The 17,134-nt window shown below is 34.1% G+C and overlaps 1 protein-coding gene across 1 annotated transcript in view; it reads right to left on the minus strand.

The window, feature by feature from the left end:
• RAPGEF2 (Rap guanine nucleotide exchange factor 2) overlaps nt 1–17,134 on the minus strand; it is a 239,931-nt gene that overhangs the window by 28,263 nt on the left and 194,534 nt on the right. Inside the window, exons 8-10 of the mRNA XM_080797491.1 lie at nt 12,412–12,589; nt 6,299–6,435; nt 5,520–5,678 (exon numbers count right to left, since the gene is read on the minus strand). Coding sequence (XP_080653617.1) covers nt 5,520–5,678; nt 6,299–6,435; nt 12,412–12,589 — 474 coding nt within the window. The remainder of the gene's footprint in view (nt 1–5,519; nt 5,679–6,298; nt 6,436–12,411; nt 12,590–17,134) is intronic.

The raw sequence follows: 17,134 nt of genomic DNA on the forward strand, positions 1-17,134 counted from the left end.
TTATTGCATAAAATAACCAGAAACCAGTGAGGAGGAGATAAGAGTTAGATTCTAAAGTAAGAAAGAATCATTGTCTTCTCTGAATTTTGAAGAATTTATTCTCATTTTGCAAATGAAAAAAGCAAGGATATTTCTTTTTCTCCTTTAATGTGAAAAGATTTAAAAAAAAGGGGGGGATGGTTAAATTACAGCATATAGAAGATAAAATATGACACAGCCATCCAAAATCATATTTTCACAGAATATTTACAGTTTTGGCTTAATGTTCATAATAGCATATTAATTTTAAAATTAATAATTTTTTTAAAGATGCAAAACCAAATGTTGTAATGATCATCATCATTTTGTGGTAGCCTTACAGGAACTTTCTCAATTTATCCTCCTTATCATCCCATAATGAAGGTAATACTATTATCCTCTTTGTACAGATGAAGAAACATCTGTACCAACAGCCTGCTGATTTGCCCAGGGTCTCATAGTTACACATGTGCTAATCAAAAAAAAGATATATACATGCACATCAAAATCTTGGAGTGAAATATAACAAAGTGTTTAATCATTATTGTTTCTGAGCAGTGCAAATTACAAGTGACTTTCATTTTATTTAAAATACTTTTCTATATTTTCCATACTTTCTGTATAATTAGTAAAATTTTTTAAAAGAAATAGCAGTGCTTCATACTTGAGAAACAGCATATTACAATTTTTTTTTAAAGATTTTATTTATTTATTTGACAGACGAGATCACAAGTAGGCAGAGAGGCAGGCAGAGAGAGAAGGGAGGAAGCAGGCTCCCTGCTGGGCAGAGAGCCCAACACGGGGCTCGATTCCAGGACGCTGGGATCATGACGTGAGCCGAAGGCAGTGGCCCCAACCCACTGAGCCACCCAGGTGCCCCCATATTACAATTTTTAAAAAAGATTTTATTTATTTATTTACAGAGAGAGAGAGATCACAAGTAGGGAGAGAGGCAAGCAGAGAGAGGGGGGAAGCAGGATCCCTGCTGAACACAGAGCCTGATGTGGGGCTTGATCCCAGAACCCTGAGACCATGACCTGAGCCAAAGGCAGAGGTTTAACCCACTGAGCCACCCAGGCGCCCCAGCATATGACAATATTAAGTTCCTTTCAGAGCTAGCTGATAGAATCCCATTAATTTTTCAATTAAGAATTTGGAACCGAAAGGTTAAAATTAAAAAGACAGGCTTTTCTTGTAATTACATATAGTTTAGTTTTTTAAAAAACCTTAAAAACAAAACACATTTCTTTAACACTGACCACAGGTGTATGTATGTTTTAAAATGTGCGCTCCTTAGTTCCTTGTTTCAAAAATAGTTAATTTTTTTCTTTTTATAGGGCACCAAAATTGCCTGCTCTCTATGCCTCCAAATAATGTCAGGTGACCTTTTCTTATACTCAGTTTCAGAGAAAATAATTACATATTGTATTTTCTCATTTATCTCCTAAAAAAAGAAATACATCTATGAGTTAAAAGGAGTAAGTAAACAGAGAAAAGAAAATGCTTTTAGAAGAGAAACATACTAAAATTAACATTGACTAAGTTAAACTGATTTAAGGAAATTAGAATAAGCTTGTTTTGAAATGCTTCATGCCTAGAGAGACATTTTTGGTATTTCTTCTGTACCAAACTGAAGAGTATCATCCAAAAAGAAAATAAAACCCAACTGAATTTCTAATATGGCCACATATACTTAAAAAGAAATACATTTTATTTATTTTTTTTTTTTTAAAGATTTTATTTATTTATTTGACAGACAGAGATCGCAAGTAGGCAGAGAGGCAGGCAGAGAGAGAGGAGGAAGCAGGCTCCCCGCTGAGCAGAGAGCCCGATGCGGGGCTCGATCCCAGGACCCTGGGATCATGACCTGAGCTGAAGGCAGAGGCTTTAACCCACTGAGCCACCCAGGCGCCCCAAAAAGAAATACATTTTAGATGAAAACATTTATCTACATTTTTATTAGCAGCTTTAGTTTTGCTTTAAGAAGTTTGTAGATCTAATAAATTCATGTGTAAAACATAATTTTAGTTGGTATGATGAAGCCAAATGAAAAATGGTAAATTACGTATATAATTTTTTTGGTAAGGTTTTATACTTTCAGATAGCTGTGAATACATGATAACACCTCGGCATTCTGATATAAAATAAAAATTCAAACAAAATTTTGCTTATACAAGGCCGAAGGCAATTCATATTGCAGGACTGGTTTTGTGGCATAAGACATCACAACTGGTATGTAGAAGAAAAATTAAAGATGATGAAGGATGAAGTAAAATTAAGCTTCAACCCTAATACAGTATTGTCAACTTTCGATGTATCCATGCAGCCTTCTCTAAAACTACTTAAATTCCAAGTGTCAGTTTCCATGGTCTCTGAAAAAGGTGTGCTTAACAGGTTTACCTTAACAGGTTAGATCTATTTAAACTGGGGCACTTTGCTGTCTGTAAGGGAAGTTCATACTTAATTGTTCACACAGATATCCAAGTGTTCACTGAAAGGTGTAGGGCAGGGTTAAGCAATGCCTGATGTGTCACTGGCAGGCCTAAGACAGGCAGTGGAGAAGGAAAAAGGGAGAAGGAAAAGGAGAGTAGGAAAGTAGAAGAGGAGGAAAGGAAAAGAGGGATAGGAGTTGAGAAGAATAGAAAAAGGCACATATGGGAAACAGGAAACCATTACCAATCACTAAGTACCTATATGTGTCTATATGTTGCCCTGCTTTTATCCTTTTATCCTTCCCCTGTCTATACAGGGGAAGTATAGACAATGGAAGGAAAGAGTTGAAAGAAGAGCATACAAAGGAGGGATCCAGAGCAAAATACAACTTTGAGCATGTCTTGGGATCCAAATAAACAGAAATAAATGTTAAATTTAGTCCACTCATTGTAAGCCACTTAGGCTTATTATGAACTCAACTTAATTATCACATTACCCAAAATTTATTTTCGGAACCCACTGCAATGTAAGAAAATTAAGACCAGTCCTAGATGAAGTTGCTTCTTGGTAAAGAGAACACCATTTTTGTTCATTTCATTCAATAAATGTTAATTCCTATAGTGTGCTTAGGAGAATGATATAAACTTATGGAGGCCATCTTATGGCTGAATGAAAATATGATTCTCATTCTTTCCTCCACCTCCTCTAACAAGAGGATGATCTGACATGTTACTTTCTGAGGGATATATGACATTTTAGCAGAAATACACTAAACTTCTAGACCAAAACAAGCATTTACATTAAATGGTCTAACTTTTATTCTCCATCCTTGTTTTACTGCTGAGGGAGTGAATGTCAGATGAGTCAGTGGAGGTATAAGCCTGATTCTTGAAACCCCTGATTTAACATCTTCCTTTTACAGTGGCTTAGAGTGGAGTGGAGTGGAGGAAAGAGACTCTCTCAGGCAGATACCTCACCTTTGACCTACTTGGTATATCTGGCAACCTCGTATCAGGAGCTATAGGAGTCTAGGTATTTTAATCAGAATTTTCTTTGGGGTCTACCTTGCTAACACTGGGTTTCCCACTAATTCCTCATCCAGTAAATAGATTAGACTATATTCCTTTACATCTACTTCCTCTTCCTTTTCCAGAACTCCCAGATAAATATTTAATGTTACCTGGAATATTTGATATTTCTGAAGCACTCTGTAATATTCAGCCTTATAACATTTTTATCATTTATTCTAATATATTTCTATGCCTCTAATATCATTTCAGTTCCATGATTACAAATTTCTAGCAAAAGTGGCTGGCTAATTAAGACATATTAATGTAATCAATGGATTCTCAGAAATAAAGTTACTTTTTAACTTGCCCTTTATGGGCAGAAACTCTGACTAAAATGCTCTAGTAATGCCAACATGTCCCAGAGAGGAACTAATAGAATGGGGAAACCTTTTACAAATTTCTAGTTTTTTTAGACTAAGTATGGCTTTATTATTTTGGGGAGTATAGTCCCAGAGCTGAAAAATCATATATGATTGCTTTTACAAACACATTTCCAGGCCAAATAAAGACTTCAAGATTTACCTACCATTTTGTTTTCTTCTATTATGCTAAATAATTGAGTTGACTATATTTAGAATGTTCTTCTGGCCTTACTATTCAAAACAATGAACACAGCCATTTATTTTTTTCTCTACAGTGCTTACTGAAAGAATTATTTGGCAACATTATTTTGATTCTCTAGGTAAGATCATTTTATTTATAGCCCATGGTCATTTTCTCTTTTGGTAAGTAAAATACTTAAAATGAAAATTTTAAATGGGTACTATTTTACATTTATCAGACACAATAAAAATTCAGTGATGTTCTTTCAGAAAAGAGTATACTCAGATGTATTTCAGACTACAGACTAATAAATACAATGAGCACTTAACTTTCATTAGTCTAAGTCAAATCTTTGGGTTTATTTATATTAAAATATTTTATCTTTCAAAGACTTCTTTTTTCAGAAGAAAACACATAAATAGTAAAAACGTGGTAACATAAGTATCTTAAATTTATTTCTTACTAATACAGAGTTACCAGTTATAATCAATTTAATTATAATCTAAATCTAATTAAAATCTAAATTTCACATTTGGTCTCCATATTTTCTCTAGTCTTTTATTAAGTGCTTTTAAATAATGAATATTAATATAAAATCAACACTAACATTTTTCTTTTGCTATCAAGTATTTTCTTTTAATTAGCAATTACTCTTTTACTAGCAAGTTCTACTGATTCATACTATGATTAATTTACATGACTTCTAAATCAATTCCTTATCTTGTAGGTATTTAAATAAAAACACTGGGATGCCTGGGTGGCTCAGTTGGTTAAGTATCTGCCTTCCGCTCAGGTCATGATCCCAGGGTCCTGGAATTGAGCCCCCCACATCTGGCTCCTTGCTCAGTGGGGAGCCTGCTTCTTCCTCTGCCTGCCATTCCCCCTGCTTGTGCTCTCTCTCTGACAAATAAATAAGATCTTAAAAAAAAATAGGATTCTGAAAATAAATAAAAACAATGCATAACCATATCACATCTTTATTAATCTACTTATTTCTTTTCATAACAGATGTTTTACTTCTATATTTTTTCATGAACAGACTATAAAAATATTAATGAAAAATTTAAAATACCATGTTTATAGAACACTTTTAATAGAAAATATATATAGAACACCTACTTACGCAGGGTCCAAACAACTTTTTTTTTTTTTTTTTTTTAAGTAAGCTCTGTGTCCAGTGTAGGGCTTAAACTCTTGATCTGAGATCAAGAGTCACATGCTCTATGGACCAAGCCAGCCAGGTGCCCTGAGTCCAAACAACTTTAAGGAAGATTAATATTTAATTTCCTGGGGCATGATAACACTAAAAGTAATAGTTCTAATTTAAGATATTATTTATAACTCTAAAAAATGACCTACTTATATAGGCAGAAAAATCTTACCTCAATAGCATATAGGTGTTAAGCACAAAATATACTTTTTTCCAAAATATACATTTTTAATGATATTTCATACCTGGCAGTCATCCACTTTCGTTCTCATTACTCCTTTCATGTATTCTTTGTCCATGGTAGGAGAGACACCAAAACTATTTCCCATACATAATATTTCTGCTTTTCCATCTGGATAAGTTACTTCCACAGAACCATTCAGAATCACTGACCAGGAATCCAGCTAATCCAAAAAAATGAAGACAAAGCAGAAAATCATGGTCATGCAGCTATTAATGCTAGAATGGTTCCTACAAATGATTTAGCAGATCTTTCACCTTAAGGATGGAATAACTCAAGGAAAATGAACTGTTTACTAAACTCAAAGAACAAGGAATAAAGCAAAGCACAGCCACATATCTGTGTTTTCCACACACCTAGCAAAGGGTGCATGCCATTTTGCTCTTTTAATTTGACCTCGGACGTTTTTCTCTAAAATAACACAAGGAAAAAGAATTCTTCTGCTCCCCAAAACATATGTAAGCGATATCAAATGATCACCATTGTCTCAATAAGATCATTTTGTTCTGACAAAAGGCATATTATGAACATTCAAAGTTACAAAAATCTGAAAAGTTAATACATCAAAGTATTTCTATCAGTATCATATGAAATATTATTATAAAAAATAGTGGATTTGGAATACTTTGACATAACAATAAGTGTATCATAATTCTTGAATTATTCAAATTAATTGTTGCTTATTTTTTTAAGAGGAAGAAATAAGAATTTTTTTGTGTATATTTGCTGTTACTGAGAGACCCTCAAACAGAAACTTTTTAAGTGGTGGCAATGTTCACTGACCTCTTCACCATCATTTAACACTATGGTCCCAGCTCTTTCCACCACTGCAAACACCATCACGGCACAGAGTTCTCTTCTCACCGACATTGTCATATTGGCAAAAGCAGGCAACTGGTGCATAAATTCTAAGAGTTGTTCTGAAAGGCAAAAGATATTGTAAACATTACAACTTTTTTAAAAGCAAACATTCAAAAAGAATGCTTTAGGGTTCTTTTTAAATGTCCTACAAATGTGCCCACTGGAAAATATAATTACTTCAAATATTGTTAGTACAAAATTTGGATTTCTTGCAGGTATACAAAGAATTGCCACTGTAGAAATGGTGACATTTACTTACTGATTTAGGAACAACAGTATACACTATAATTCAAATTCTAATGGGAATGAAGAAATTAACAAACTTCAAATGGGAAATTTCTATTGAAAATGAACTATGATCTTATTAAGGCTAATTAAAGGGTAAAATAAGCTGAAATGAAATAAAGCTCTGAGAATTCTCCAAAATGTCAGTAGGTCTATTCTAGTGTCTTTTGGGCAAGTAGATGTCCAAAACAGCAGAAATAACCTCTTTTAATCTAAAGCTAGTCCAGGATTTAGAATCCAAAGGATAAATTTGATGAATGAAGACAAACCTATCAAAATTAATCAACTAAAAAAATTTACAGCATTATGTGAGAAATACAAATGGAAATTGATATATTATTTTTTATTCCACAGATTGGCCAAAAAGAGAAAAGTATGAGCACTCTTTCTGTTGGCAATGCTGTGGAGAAACAGCTTAAACTTTGATACATTTCTAGCTGTTGACAAGATGGATGACTTCATAGTCTTTTCTAGTCCTGTGGTCTCTATTTTTAATTTTCTCTATTATTAGGTAGCTTTACTAACTACTTACTAAATGCTTTCCTTACTCTTCACCATGGCTCCATGAGGCACATGTTTTCTTTCTCATTTCACAGGGGGGAAGTAGGCTCAAAGTCATATAATTAGGAGGTGGCAGTGATATGATTCAGGACTGCCTGCCTGCCAAAGCTTCTGCTGGACATTATAGGTAGTGATAAAGAACACGAGGTGAATGGCAGACTTCATCTGAATACTTATTAGTTCTATTACTTTGGAAAAGCTGACTGATTCCCTTAAGCATATTTCTGTCATTTGTGAAAGAACAATATATAGTTGAGACAATAAAATGAAATAGAGATAATAAAGTCCTTAGCACAGAGTAAATAATAAATAAGAACTACTATTCTTGTCATTATTATCATATATCATTCAAACTTTTAGCTAAGTAAAATTCTGGTACATTTTTCTTATCTTCACATAATGAAACTGTCCCTATGCATATTCCATCAATCTGTTAGGATTTAGTGACATATTTTATGTTTTCAGATATACAGTAGCTTGTTAATTGCAAAAACAACACAGAACAGAAAAGAAATATTCTGTGAAAACATTACATTTCCAGAAGGTCAGACTAAGTGTTCTTCTCTGGCCCAGCTGGATAATGTCTCTTCTGATTAGACCCTACGTCATCTCTCCTGTATAAGACTTTTCATAACACAGGGTAGCTTCAGAATCAGAGTAACAATGGTAGGTGGTATTCAGTGTTCTTAAAGCTGACCCAGACTGTCATGCTAGGAAATTAACTTACTGTGGCAAACCAGCATTTTTTTTTTTTTGCAACCAATATTTAAAAAGAAAAAGAAAAAGAAAAAGAGAATCAAAGCACATCACTTATAAAATGCATTCCGTTTAATGAAACTTTTATTTCTGGAATGAGTAGGTGATTTGTGTCATGCCATAAAGTATATCTATTCCTGGGCATAGTGATAAAGCAATTTCTAATGCTACTTCAAGAGGTGATCCACATCTATTATATATGGGAGGTAAGAATCATTGTTTTACAAATGCACGGACCTTTTGATTTGAAATATAAAGGCCAATGTATAAACCCTGGTCCTCTAACTCTTCCATCACTGTTAGTTCTGCAGTTACCAGCTCTGCTTTCTTCAGCTATCAGTCCCCTACCCCTCACCATAAGGTATTAGAATATTATCTATAGAACCCATATTTTGCTTTTTCCCCCTCCCCTATTGATACTGAATTTCCTTGGACAAATGAAGATTTACGGTCTTAAGAAAATATGGGACTAGAAGTTGTCAGAAATGTCTTAAATTTAACATGATATGTTTAGGCAACAGTAAGTCAAATTACAACCACATATGTGACTGAAGAATATGAAACTTATGAATATAAAGTATAAAAATATATTCAACTAGGGGCTTCTGGGTGGCTCAGTTAGTTAAGCATCTATCTGCCTTTGGCTCAGGTCGTCATCCCAGGGTCCTTAGATTAAGCCCCGTGTCAGGCTCCCTGCTCAGCGGGGAGCCTGCTTCTCCTTCTGCCCACCCCTATTCATGCTCTCTCTTGCTCTCTCAAAATAAATAAATAAAATCTTTACAAAAATATATTCAACTAATACTTGTTATAATGATTTGAAGTATCTTGCATAGAAACTATTCCGGATTTTTGGAAGATTCCTGCTCATTAGTGGGTCATGAAATCAAGCTGTGCTATATGAATAATGACTAACATTAAAAAAAAAGATAGGATAGGAAATATTTGTGTATCACACATAATATAGATAAATAATAAAGAGAGAGAAAAGAAATAATTATAGTCATGTACATGATTCTTTAGCTTCAGTTGAAAAACTAAATAAATGCTTAGCCAGATGATATCTAAGAGTTTTTAAGACTCTCAAAGATTCAATAATGGTATTTCTGGTTTTGTAGTAACTTCTGTTTATTACACTGGAGAATTAGAGCAGTTAAAAAAATAAAAAAATTTTTATCATAACCTCCAATAAATACATAAATATGAAATGAAGCATTTGGCTGTCAGGACTCAACATAAACTCTGGTAATGCCACAGGGATCACACAGACGTTAAGGAATTCCATCTGGGATGAGTAAAAAGATAGTTTCTAGGACATGGAAAGCAGCAGCCATGGATTGGAGAAGCAGGACTACTTTCTTCTATATTGCTTGGAAAAATCTATTAGAATCATATATTAACTAATACTATTTTATCTTATTAGGAAAGGAATATTTTTGCTCATGAAAAAGACATTTTTAAAAACTTTTTTCTAGTCAGTGTGACATACAGAAAACCCAGATAGTCAACTTACAGACATCATAAGCTACATCAGTATAGAAGTTAATTTATCTTATTTGCTTTGCTTTAATTTTGTATAAGAAATGATTACTATTAAGATTTTTTCTTTTTTAAATCTGTGGAGTTTTTTGGTGGTATGTTGAAGGGGAGAAAAAAGAAATCTTTGGAAGGGATCTTGGAAGTAGGTCTCTACCCTAATGTGTCAAGGCATCAAAACAAAAAATTAAATTTACAACCATTCAGTAATTGAGGACCTACAAAGTTATGAGTAGGAGAGCATAAATCAGTAAAGTCCCTTCCTTCAAAGCACTGAAACAAAGGACTGAAACACACCCAAGAATCTATGGGAATCCAAAAGCAATTTTAATTCTTGCAGTTTTTAAAATGTGATCAAATATTAGCAATTTCATTTGATTCAACTTAGATGCCCCCCCCCCAGATACACCATCCCTTCCCCCTTTTTTGTGGGGGTAGAGGAAGGTGGTTAGGAAGAGACGTATCCAGAGAAAGCATCAATTATGTAGAAGGTTGTAGTTTATATGAAAGGTGTGTACTATAACTAAATACTGGAAGGTGAGTTAGATTTAATAAAAGAAACAGCAAAAGAGCTAAAGAGTTCTCACATGTGGTTCTGTTTTAGGGAGTTAGAATATAAGATCTTACAAATCCCTTGTAGACGAAGTCCTCATTAGGTCTTATCTTTAATAATAATGGTTTATTGTTTTAATTAATAGTATATTGAAAGAAGCAAGCATCAGAATCATCACAGCTTACAAGTGAATTGGTATTCAAGTAAATGTTATTCACTGGAGATTATATCAACAAGTCCATTAAGAAAAAAGATAACTTTGTATTCTTCTGGAGGAATCAGCATAGCTTTTGCTTTCCAGAAATTGTGGAAGCTTCTTAAATATGAAGTGAAAATGTTAAATTTCCAGGAATGACATTTTTAATAGTCATGATTTTCTTCCATAACTATACTAAAATGAACATACTCAAAAAGATGACACATTAACTTACAAAAGAATAATTTCCACATCAATCTGTTCATAAGCAGTGTTACCTAATTAAAAAAACCTGAACAAGGATTTTGGATTAAGATGGCAAACTGAACACACTTCCAACTTCACTTTGTCTTTAAAACTACAATAGAAAGATTTGTGAAAAGAAGTCGGCAAGGACAAAGAGAATAGGACAGTAAAGTACAACTTTGGATGCTGGAAACCAAATGCATGTGTATGTGTTATCAGATATGAGTGAGTGAAACCCACTGTTTTCAGCAGGTAAAAGAGAACCACTCTCATTTACGCTGCACAACCCTCAAAACCCTCAAAAGACTTATGAACTGTCAGCACCTTTGGAATGGGAGTGGAGGTGGTAGAGAATGAAATGGGCTGGCGTCAGGTATGGACGTCTGTGAAGCCATTAAGTACCCCCCTCCACCAGAAATTATCCAGAAAGGATTAACACATGCTTTATTGGGGGCCACAGAGCCAGGTGACTTCCTCTTTTCACTTCTTTGAGGTCTGAGCCCTTTAAAAGGACATTACCAGCCATTCCATCCTAAGAGGCTCCTGTTCAGTTTATTCCCCAACCTCCATCACTTCCTAATCCCCACTTTATTCTTCAGATTGCAACAGAGCAAGGACCTTAACTGCCTTGTCCCCCACTGAGTTACCAGGACCTAGAATCATGTTCAGTACATCCAAGGTGCTCAATCGTATTAGCTGAATAAATTAATGGTTACCAACATGTGATATTCACCTTAAATACCTAGCAAATCCTGTAAACTTTGAAATTACATTTTAAATGTCTAGCCCTAGTTGTTGGTTTTTCTTCCTTAATTTTCTAGCATATGTATATAGTGTAAGTGGTAAAAGATTTTCTTCATGTTTGTTTCCCTCAAAACACATGCAACTGGCCACTCATAACTATGCCTGTGTGGTCCTATATCTAATCCCCATAGATTCAGTTTCTTGAATTTGTCTTCAAATATATATTGGCCCCAAAAGAGTTGGCACAGTGGTAGGAAAGATAATCTGGCTCAGCCAAAGGTGGTTACAGATTCCAGGCCTGTGGTGGAGAGAAAATGCTCAACGAAGTTGCTCTGACTCCTAGTATTCTAAGGAAGAAGCTGGAGTGCAGAAGGCTTACTCAAACACTACACGGTTATTATATAGTCAGCTCTTGCTCTGATGGAAATGTAGGTAAAGGGAACTTCAGGGGGGCACCTGGATGGCTCACTCATTAAGCGTCTGCCTTCAGCTCAGGTCATGATCTCAAGGTGCTGACATCAAGCCCTGCATTGGGCTCTCTGCTCAGCGAGAAGCCTGATTCTCCCTCTCCCACTCCCCCTGTCGCTGTGTCTCTCTCTGTCAAATAAATAAATCTTTAAAAAAAAGAAAAGGGAACTTCAGGGATCAGGAAAACGGACACAAAGCCACTTAGATTTCTAACTTTAGGGTGTACTTCAAGTCTCAACAACCCACAGCTCACAGGCTGCTAACCTGACATTTCATAGTTTTCACTCACTCAGTCCCATCTTTGTATGGAACCACAGGAGATGCAAACATGACAATTTTACCAATTGTCATTGACTAGTATTTACATACAGAAAACATGAGCTTAACAGGAATAGTGCTCCCAAGAAAAATAATAGAAGTAACACTGGAAGACTACTTTTTTTTTTTTTCCCATAATCTAAAAAGGGGCTCATGGGGAAGGGTTGTAATTAGGAAGTTTTATTATTTGCACACTCCAGAACATAACTGAATAAAATTTATTTTTTTCAACAAATACTAGTTACTGTTTATGCAAGGGAAATTTATAAATTAATTACTTTTTAAAGCTTACTATTCTTGGGCTCTATTTTATTAGATCATTTTACCCTAAATTTTTAAAATTGCTCTTAGATTCATTTTCTCATCCAAACTTACCAATGTCATCGTCCGTTCTGTCAATTGGATCCTTCTCTAGACAGTCTCTCACAACGTCCCTACTCATCAGAGGATCCGACGCCCTCTCAATGTCTTCTTCATCATCATCATCCTCAGAATCCACTGCTGTTTCTGGCAACCCACTCAGGTCCATATCACCAGCCTCACTTTCTGTGGCCTTAGAAGAGACCAAAACAATATTTTTTAATTATCTTAAGTAAATCTTTTCTACTCAAAGGAAATAAGAACAAATCTAATGTGAAATACTTAATTTTTAGTAAATTTTAGTATATTAACTTGTCTATAACTAAGCATCTATTCAATATCAATATCAAGCACCACGCACTATGTAAAAGGAATTACTTCAACAAAATAGGAGTGAATTTATATATTATATTTCTAGTTAGAATTAATGATCTTATCTCAATAATTCTGATTTATCTGAGCTGTCATTTGTACTTGAAATAGAAGTGTTTGTTTTTACTCTATTTTTCAAAGAGAATGGCTTAAGCTAAGAATTTAAGGTAACGAGTGATTTTGAACAATTCCTTCCCCAAAAGAATAGGTGTGAACTTATTAATGCCAAGACTGAACAATTTCTTTCCTATTAGTCCTTATGGAAAAGTGAATCATAAATCAAAGGTAACTTTGATTTATGTGAGTAATTGAACAAACATTAACATTTAGTGTGACTATCCCAATGTCCACTCTCCAATTATAAATTACCAAAAAATATTAAAAGACCATATGCCTACTGGTAACACATTCTTTCTTCATTCCTCAGCACAGGTGACTATATATCGAATTCCAAGTAATCAAGATATACTCTACTCTAGTCCTTGAACGTCTTTTGAGTCACAGTGATCTCTTCAAAATGATCTCTTCTGTTGGGCAATATCAAGGCTAGAACAGTTATCCTATTTAGGTCATTCTATGCCTATTGTGATTATCATCTCAATAATACATACGAATGTTATCCTATTACATAGCCAGAATTCACTGTTAAAGTGTAAAAATGAATTCAATTAAATGTTAACTGTGTAAGTCTTAAACATCACAAACATGTTTTGCCAGATAAAATAATAAATTTTTGAAAATAGTTTGTTTTAAAACCATTAACTTTGTAGAAAACATGTATTATCAAGTTTACTAACGTTAAGTGACTTGCAGTCCACAGGGTTTTCAAAGACAATAAAGACAACTTATTTTTAAGAACAGGCAAAACAGGGGCACCTGGGTGGCTCAGTGGGTTAAAGCCTCTGCTTTCGGCTCAGGTCATGATCCCAGGGTCCTGGGATCGAGCCCCAAGTCGGGCTCTCTGCTCAGCAGGGAGCCTGCTTTCCTTCCTCTCTCTCTGCCTGCCTCTGCCTACTTGTGATCTCTGTCTGTCAAATAAATTTAAAAAAAGAGAGAAAAAAACTTCCTCAGAAGTATGATTTAGGAAAAAAAAAAAAGAATAGACAAAACACATTAAAAATGAAAGAGAGAAACATTAAAATGCTGAGCCTGATCATCATCACCATCATTATCTAACACCAAATACTTACAATGTGCCAGGAACTGGTTTGTTTTATGTATCTTAGCTCATTAATCCTCAATACAATCCTATTAAGTAAGTGTCGTTACTGACTTTTACTATTATTCAAACATACAGGTAAAGAGAAATTATTTTTCCAAGGTCATGTTATTGATAAACTGCAGAATCCAAATCACAACCCAGGATTCTGACTCTACAGTCTTAACCAAACCTAATCTCTCTGTAACAGATACTTACATATGAATGTGGCTTATATAAGGATCTATACTTTTTCTATAACTCAGCTTAGTCAATATTTAAAGAAAAAATTTACTATTTTTTTATCAACAAAGTTTAACTTTTCTCAAGTCTTGGTTTATACTGCCAAATGTAACATTTAATCTTACCTTTCAAAGCAGTACAAACAGGTGTTAATATTTTCTAAAGTTTAACAAAAAGAATTTTAATCACCTTTAGTTCTTTAGGTACAACTTCCTGAACTAAAATACGTATATATGTTAAGAAAAACCTAAGGGGAAAGTAAGTGAAGACAGAATATCTAATGAAGACAGAATAATTAAAAATGGAATATCTAATGTCTACAAAAGCTCTGTAAGTAATGGTCTTATATTACTGCTGGGGTTATGACCATTATCAGCAGAGGTGCTCTAGGTGAGAGAGCAGTAAGACTACAGAATTAATTGTGGCACACTCAGAAACACACATCCCAATTTATTCAGAATTCAACTGTCTCTAGATTGCACAATAAAACTGAGGTAGAACTTGATATGATGTGGTATGCCAAGACTGTGATCAGAGAAATTAGACTAGCCCTGTTATTATCACCACTTTATTTCTGAGGTCTAGAAATGTGACAATGTGCTAATGCTTGCTATGTTTATATTTTCACACCAGTTTTGTCTTAACATTGAAGATTATTATTCATCACCTTATATTTTCAAATATATAATTAGTCCTCTATATATTCTTTAATAAGAACCTAGAGTGAAGAAGGGACATTACTGGAGACAGAAATTAAAAAACAAAACAAAAAAATAACTTCTAACTTCTTTTTCTTCCCCATTCTTTATTTTTTTTTATTGTACTATGTTAGTCACCATACAGTACATCATTAGTTTTTCATGTAATTTTCCAAGATTCATTGTTTACGTATAACACCAGTGCTCCATGCAATATGTGTGTTAGTACTTAAAAATTTTTTTCATTTAAATGCAATATTTTGCATGGAAGTGTTCAGTTATTTGTATAATAGGTTCCCGTAAAGACCATTGCTTAATTCTAAAATAAATAAATAAATAAATAAAAACTTTTAAGTAACAGTTATATAGTTTACAGTTTTTAATTTTTAAACATCTAACATACAGTAAGAGATAAAAAGATATTTCATACCATCCCAAATAAATCATTACTGTCGTTTAAATAAATTATATTTAAATCTTAAATAGGACAAAGACTTTTTTTTTTAACATAAGCTCTATGCCCAACACTAGACTTAAACTCAGAACTCCAACATCAAGAGTCACATGCTCTACTGACAGAGCTAGCCAGGCATCCCAGAACAAAGACTTTTCAATGGGAATTGGATTGGGGTGCCTAGGTGGCTCAGTGGGTTAAAGCCTCTGCCTTCAACTCAGGTCATGATCCCAGGATCCTGGGATCTAGCCCCGAGTCGGGCTCTCTGCTCAGCAGGGAGCCTGCTTCCCTTCCTCTCGTTCTGCCTACCTCTCTGCCTACTTGTGATGTCTGTCAAATAAATAAATAAAAAATCTTTAAAAGAATTTTTTAAAAAATGGGAATTGGATTAATCTCTTCAAAAATGAACCCTCCCCATGTGTGTAAATGATCATTAGTTGTTTTCTATCTATTATATGTATTCCATTCTTAAACAAATTATTCATGAAATAACACTCACTAAACCAGTAACTTATTTTTTAAAAATAAATGTTCATTATATTTTAAAATACTACAGAATCCCCTTAATTTTTTTTAAATCTTTAACTAAGCCCTAGGCCCAATGGGGGCTTGAACTCTCGACTCTGAGATCAAGAGTTACATCTTGTACTGAATGAGCCAGCCAGGCACCCCTACAGAATTCCTTTTAATAATACCTTTTAAATAGAACTTGATAAACAATTTTTTAGGAGTCTACTAATTCCATAATATTACTGTTTCACAAGCAATGAAATGTTTGGAGACTGGAGTTAAAAGTTTAATGAACAAACACCAACTGGCCTACAGAAGTGTACCCAGCTTAGGAGTGCCTGGAACCAAGTAGTTACTGAATTTACATTTGCTAAACGAAAAACTTAGAGTTTAGTTATTCAAATCTTAGTTCTGACGTTTATAATGTGACTTTAGCAAAATTACTTAAACTCTGTGAACCTAGTTTTATTGGCAAACTAGAGTTTTATCTTCCCATTCATAGGACTGTTCTTGACTCAAATAAGGAGAAAGAAAAGAAAGCTCATTACAGGTTACTTCAAAAGTCGGTCCCTTCCTGGGGCACCTTGGGGGCTCAGGTCATGGTCCTGGGATTGAACCCTGTGTCGGGCTCCCTGCTCAGTGAGGAGTCTGCTTCTCCCTCTTCCTCTACCCCTCATCACACTCATGCTCTAAGAAATAATAAAACAAAACAAAACAAAATAAAACAAAATCTTGAAAAAAAAAAAAAGTCCCTTCCTCAAGAGGACATATTTTCTTATATTAGCACTGGCTTATCTTTACCTCCTCCCATCCCAGTAACGAAGCTTGCACACAATTTGTCTTGGCAAAATTAAAAAAAAAAAAAATTCTGTTCAATACTGCAACCTCTTACTGTAAAAAATGTCTCAGGCTAATTGCGACCATTAAATTCTGGCTAAACGGCTCATAAGATAATTATAAAAACAGTGATCCTACATTGAAAGACCACCATGTAGCTAGTACTACATTTGATGCTTTTAATACATAATCATCTTCACATCAATTCAGCAAATTAAGATTATTACCCCTACTTTTCAGATGAGAAAACACTAGGAAAATCAAATAACTTGTTCAACATAAACAAAACCAAACCTCGTAATTGTACTGGGACTTAAAATCAGTTCTGACCAATACAAGCTAGTAAATACTCTGCACTATAATACTTTGCCTAGTTTTCTCAATAGACTGTCTTCATAAAGAAAATAGTTAAATCATTAAACATCA

Source organism: Martes martes (assembly GCF_963455335.1).
Source record: "Martes martes genome assembly, chromosome: 2".
NCBI lineage: Eukaryota > Metazoa > Chordata > Mammalia > Carnivora > Mustelidae > Martes > Martes martes.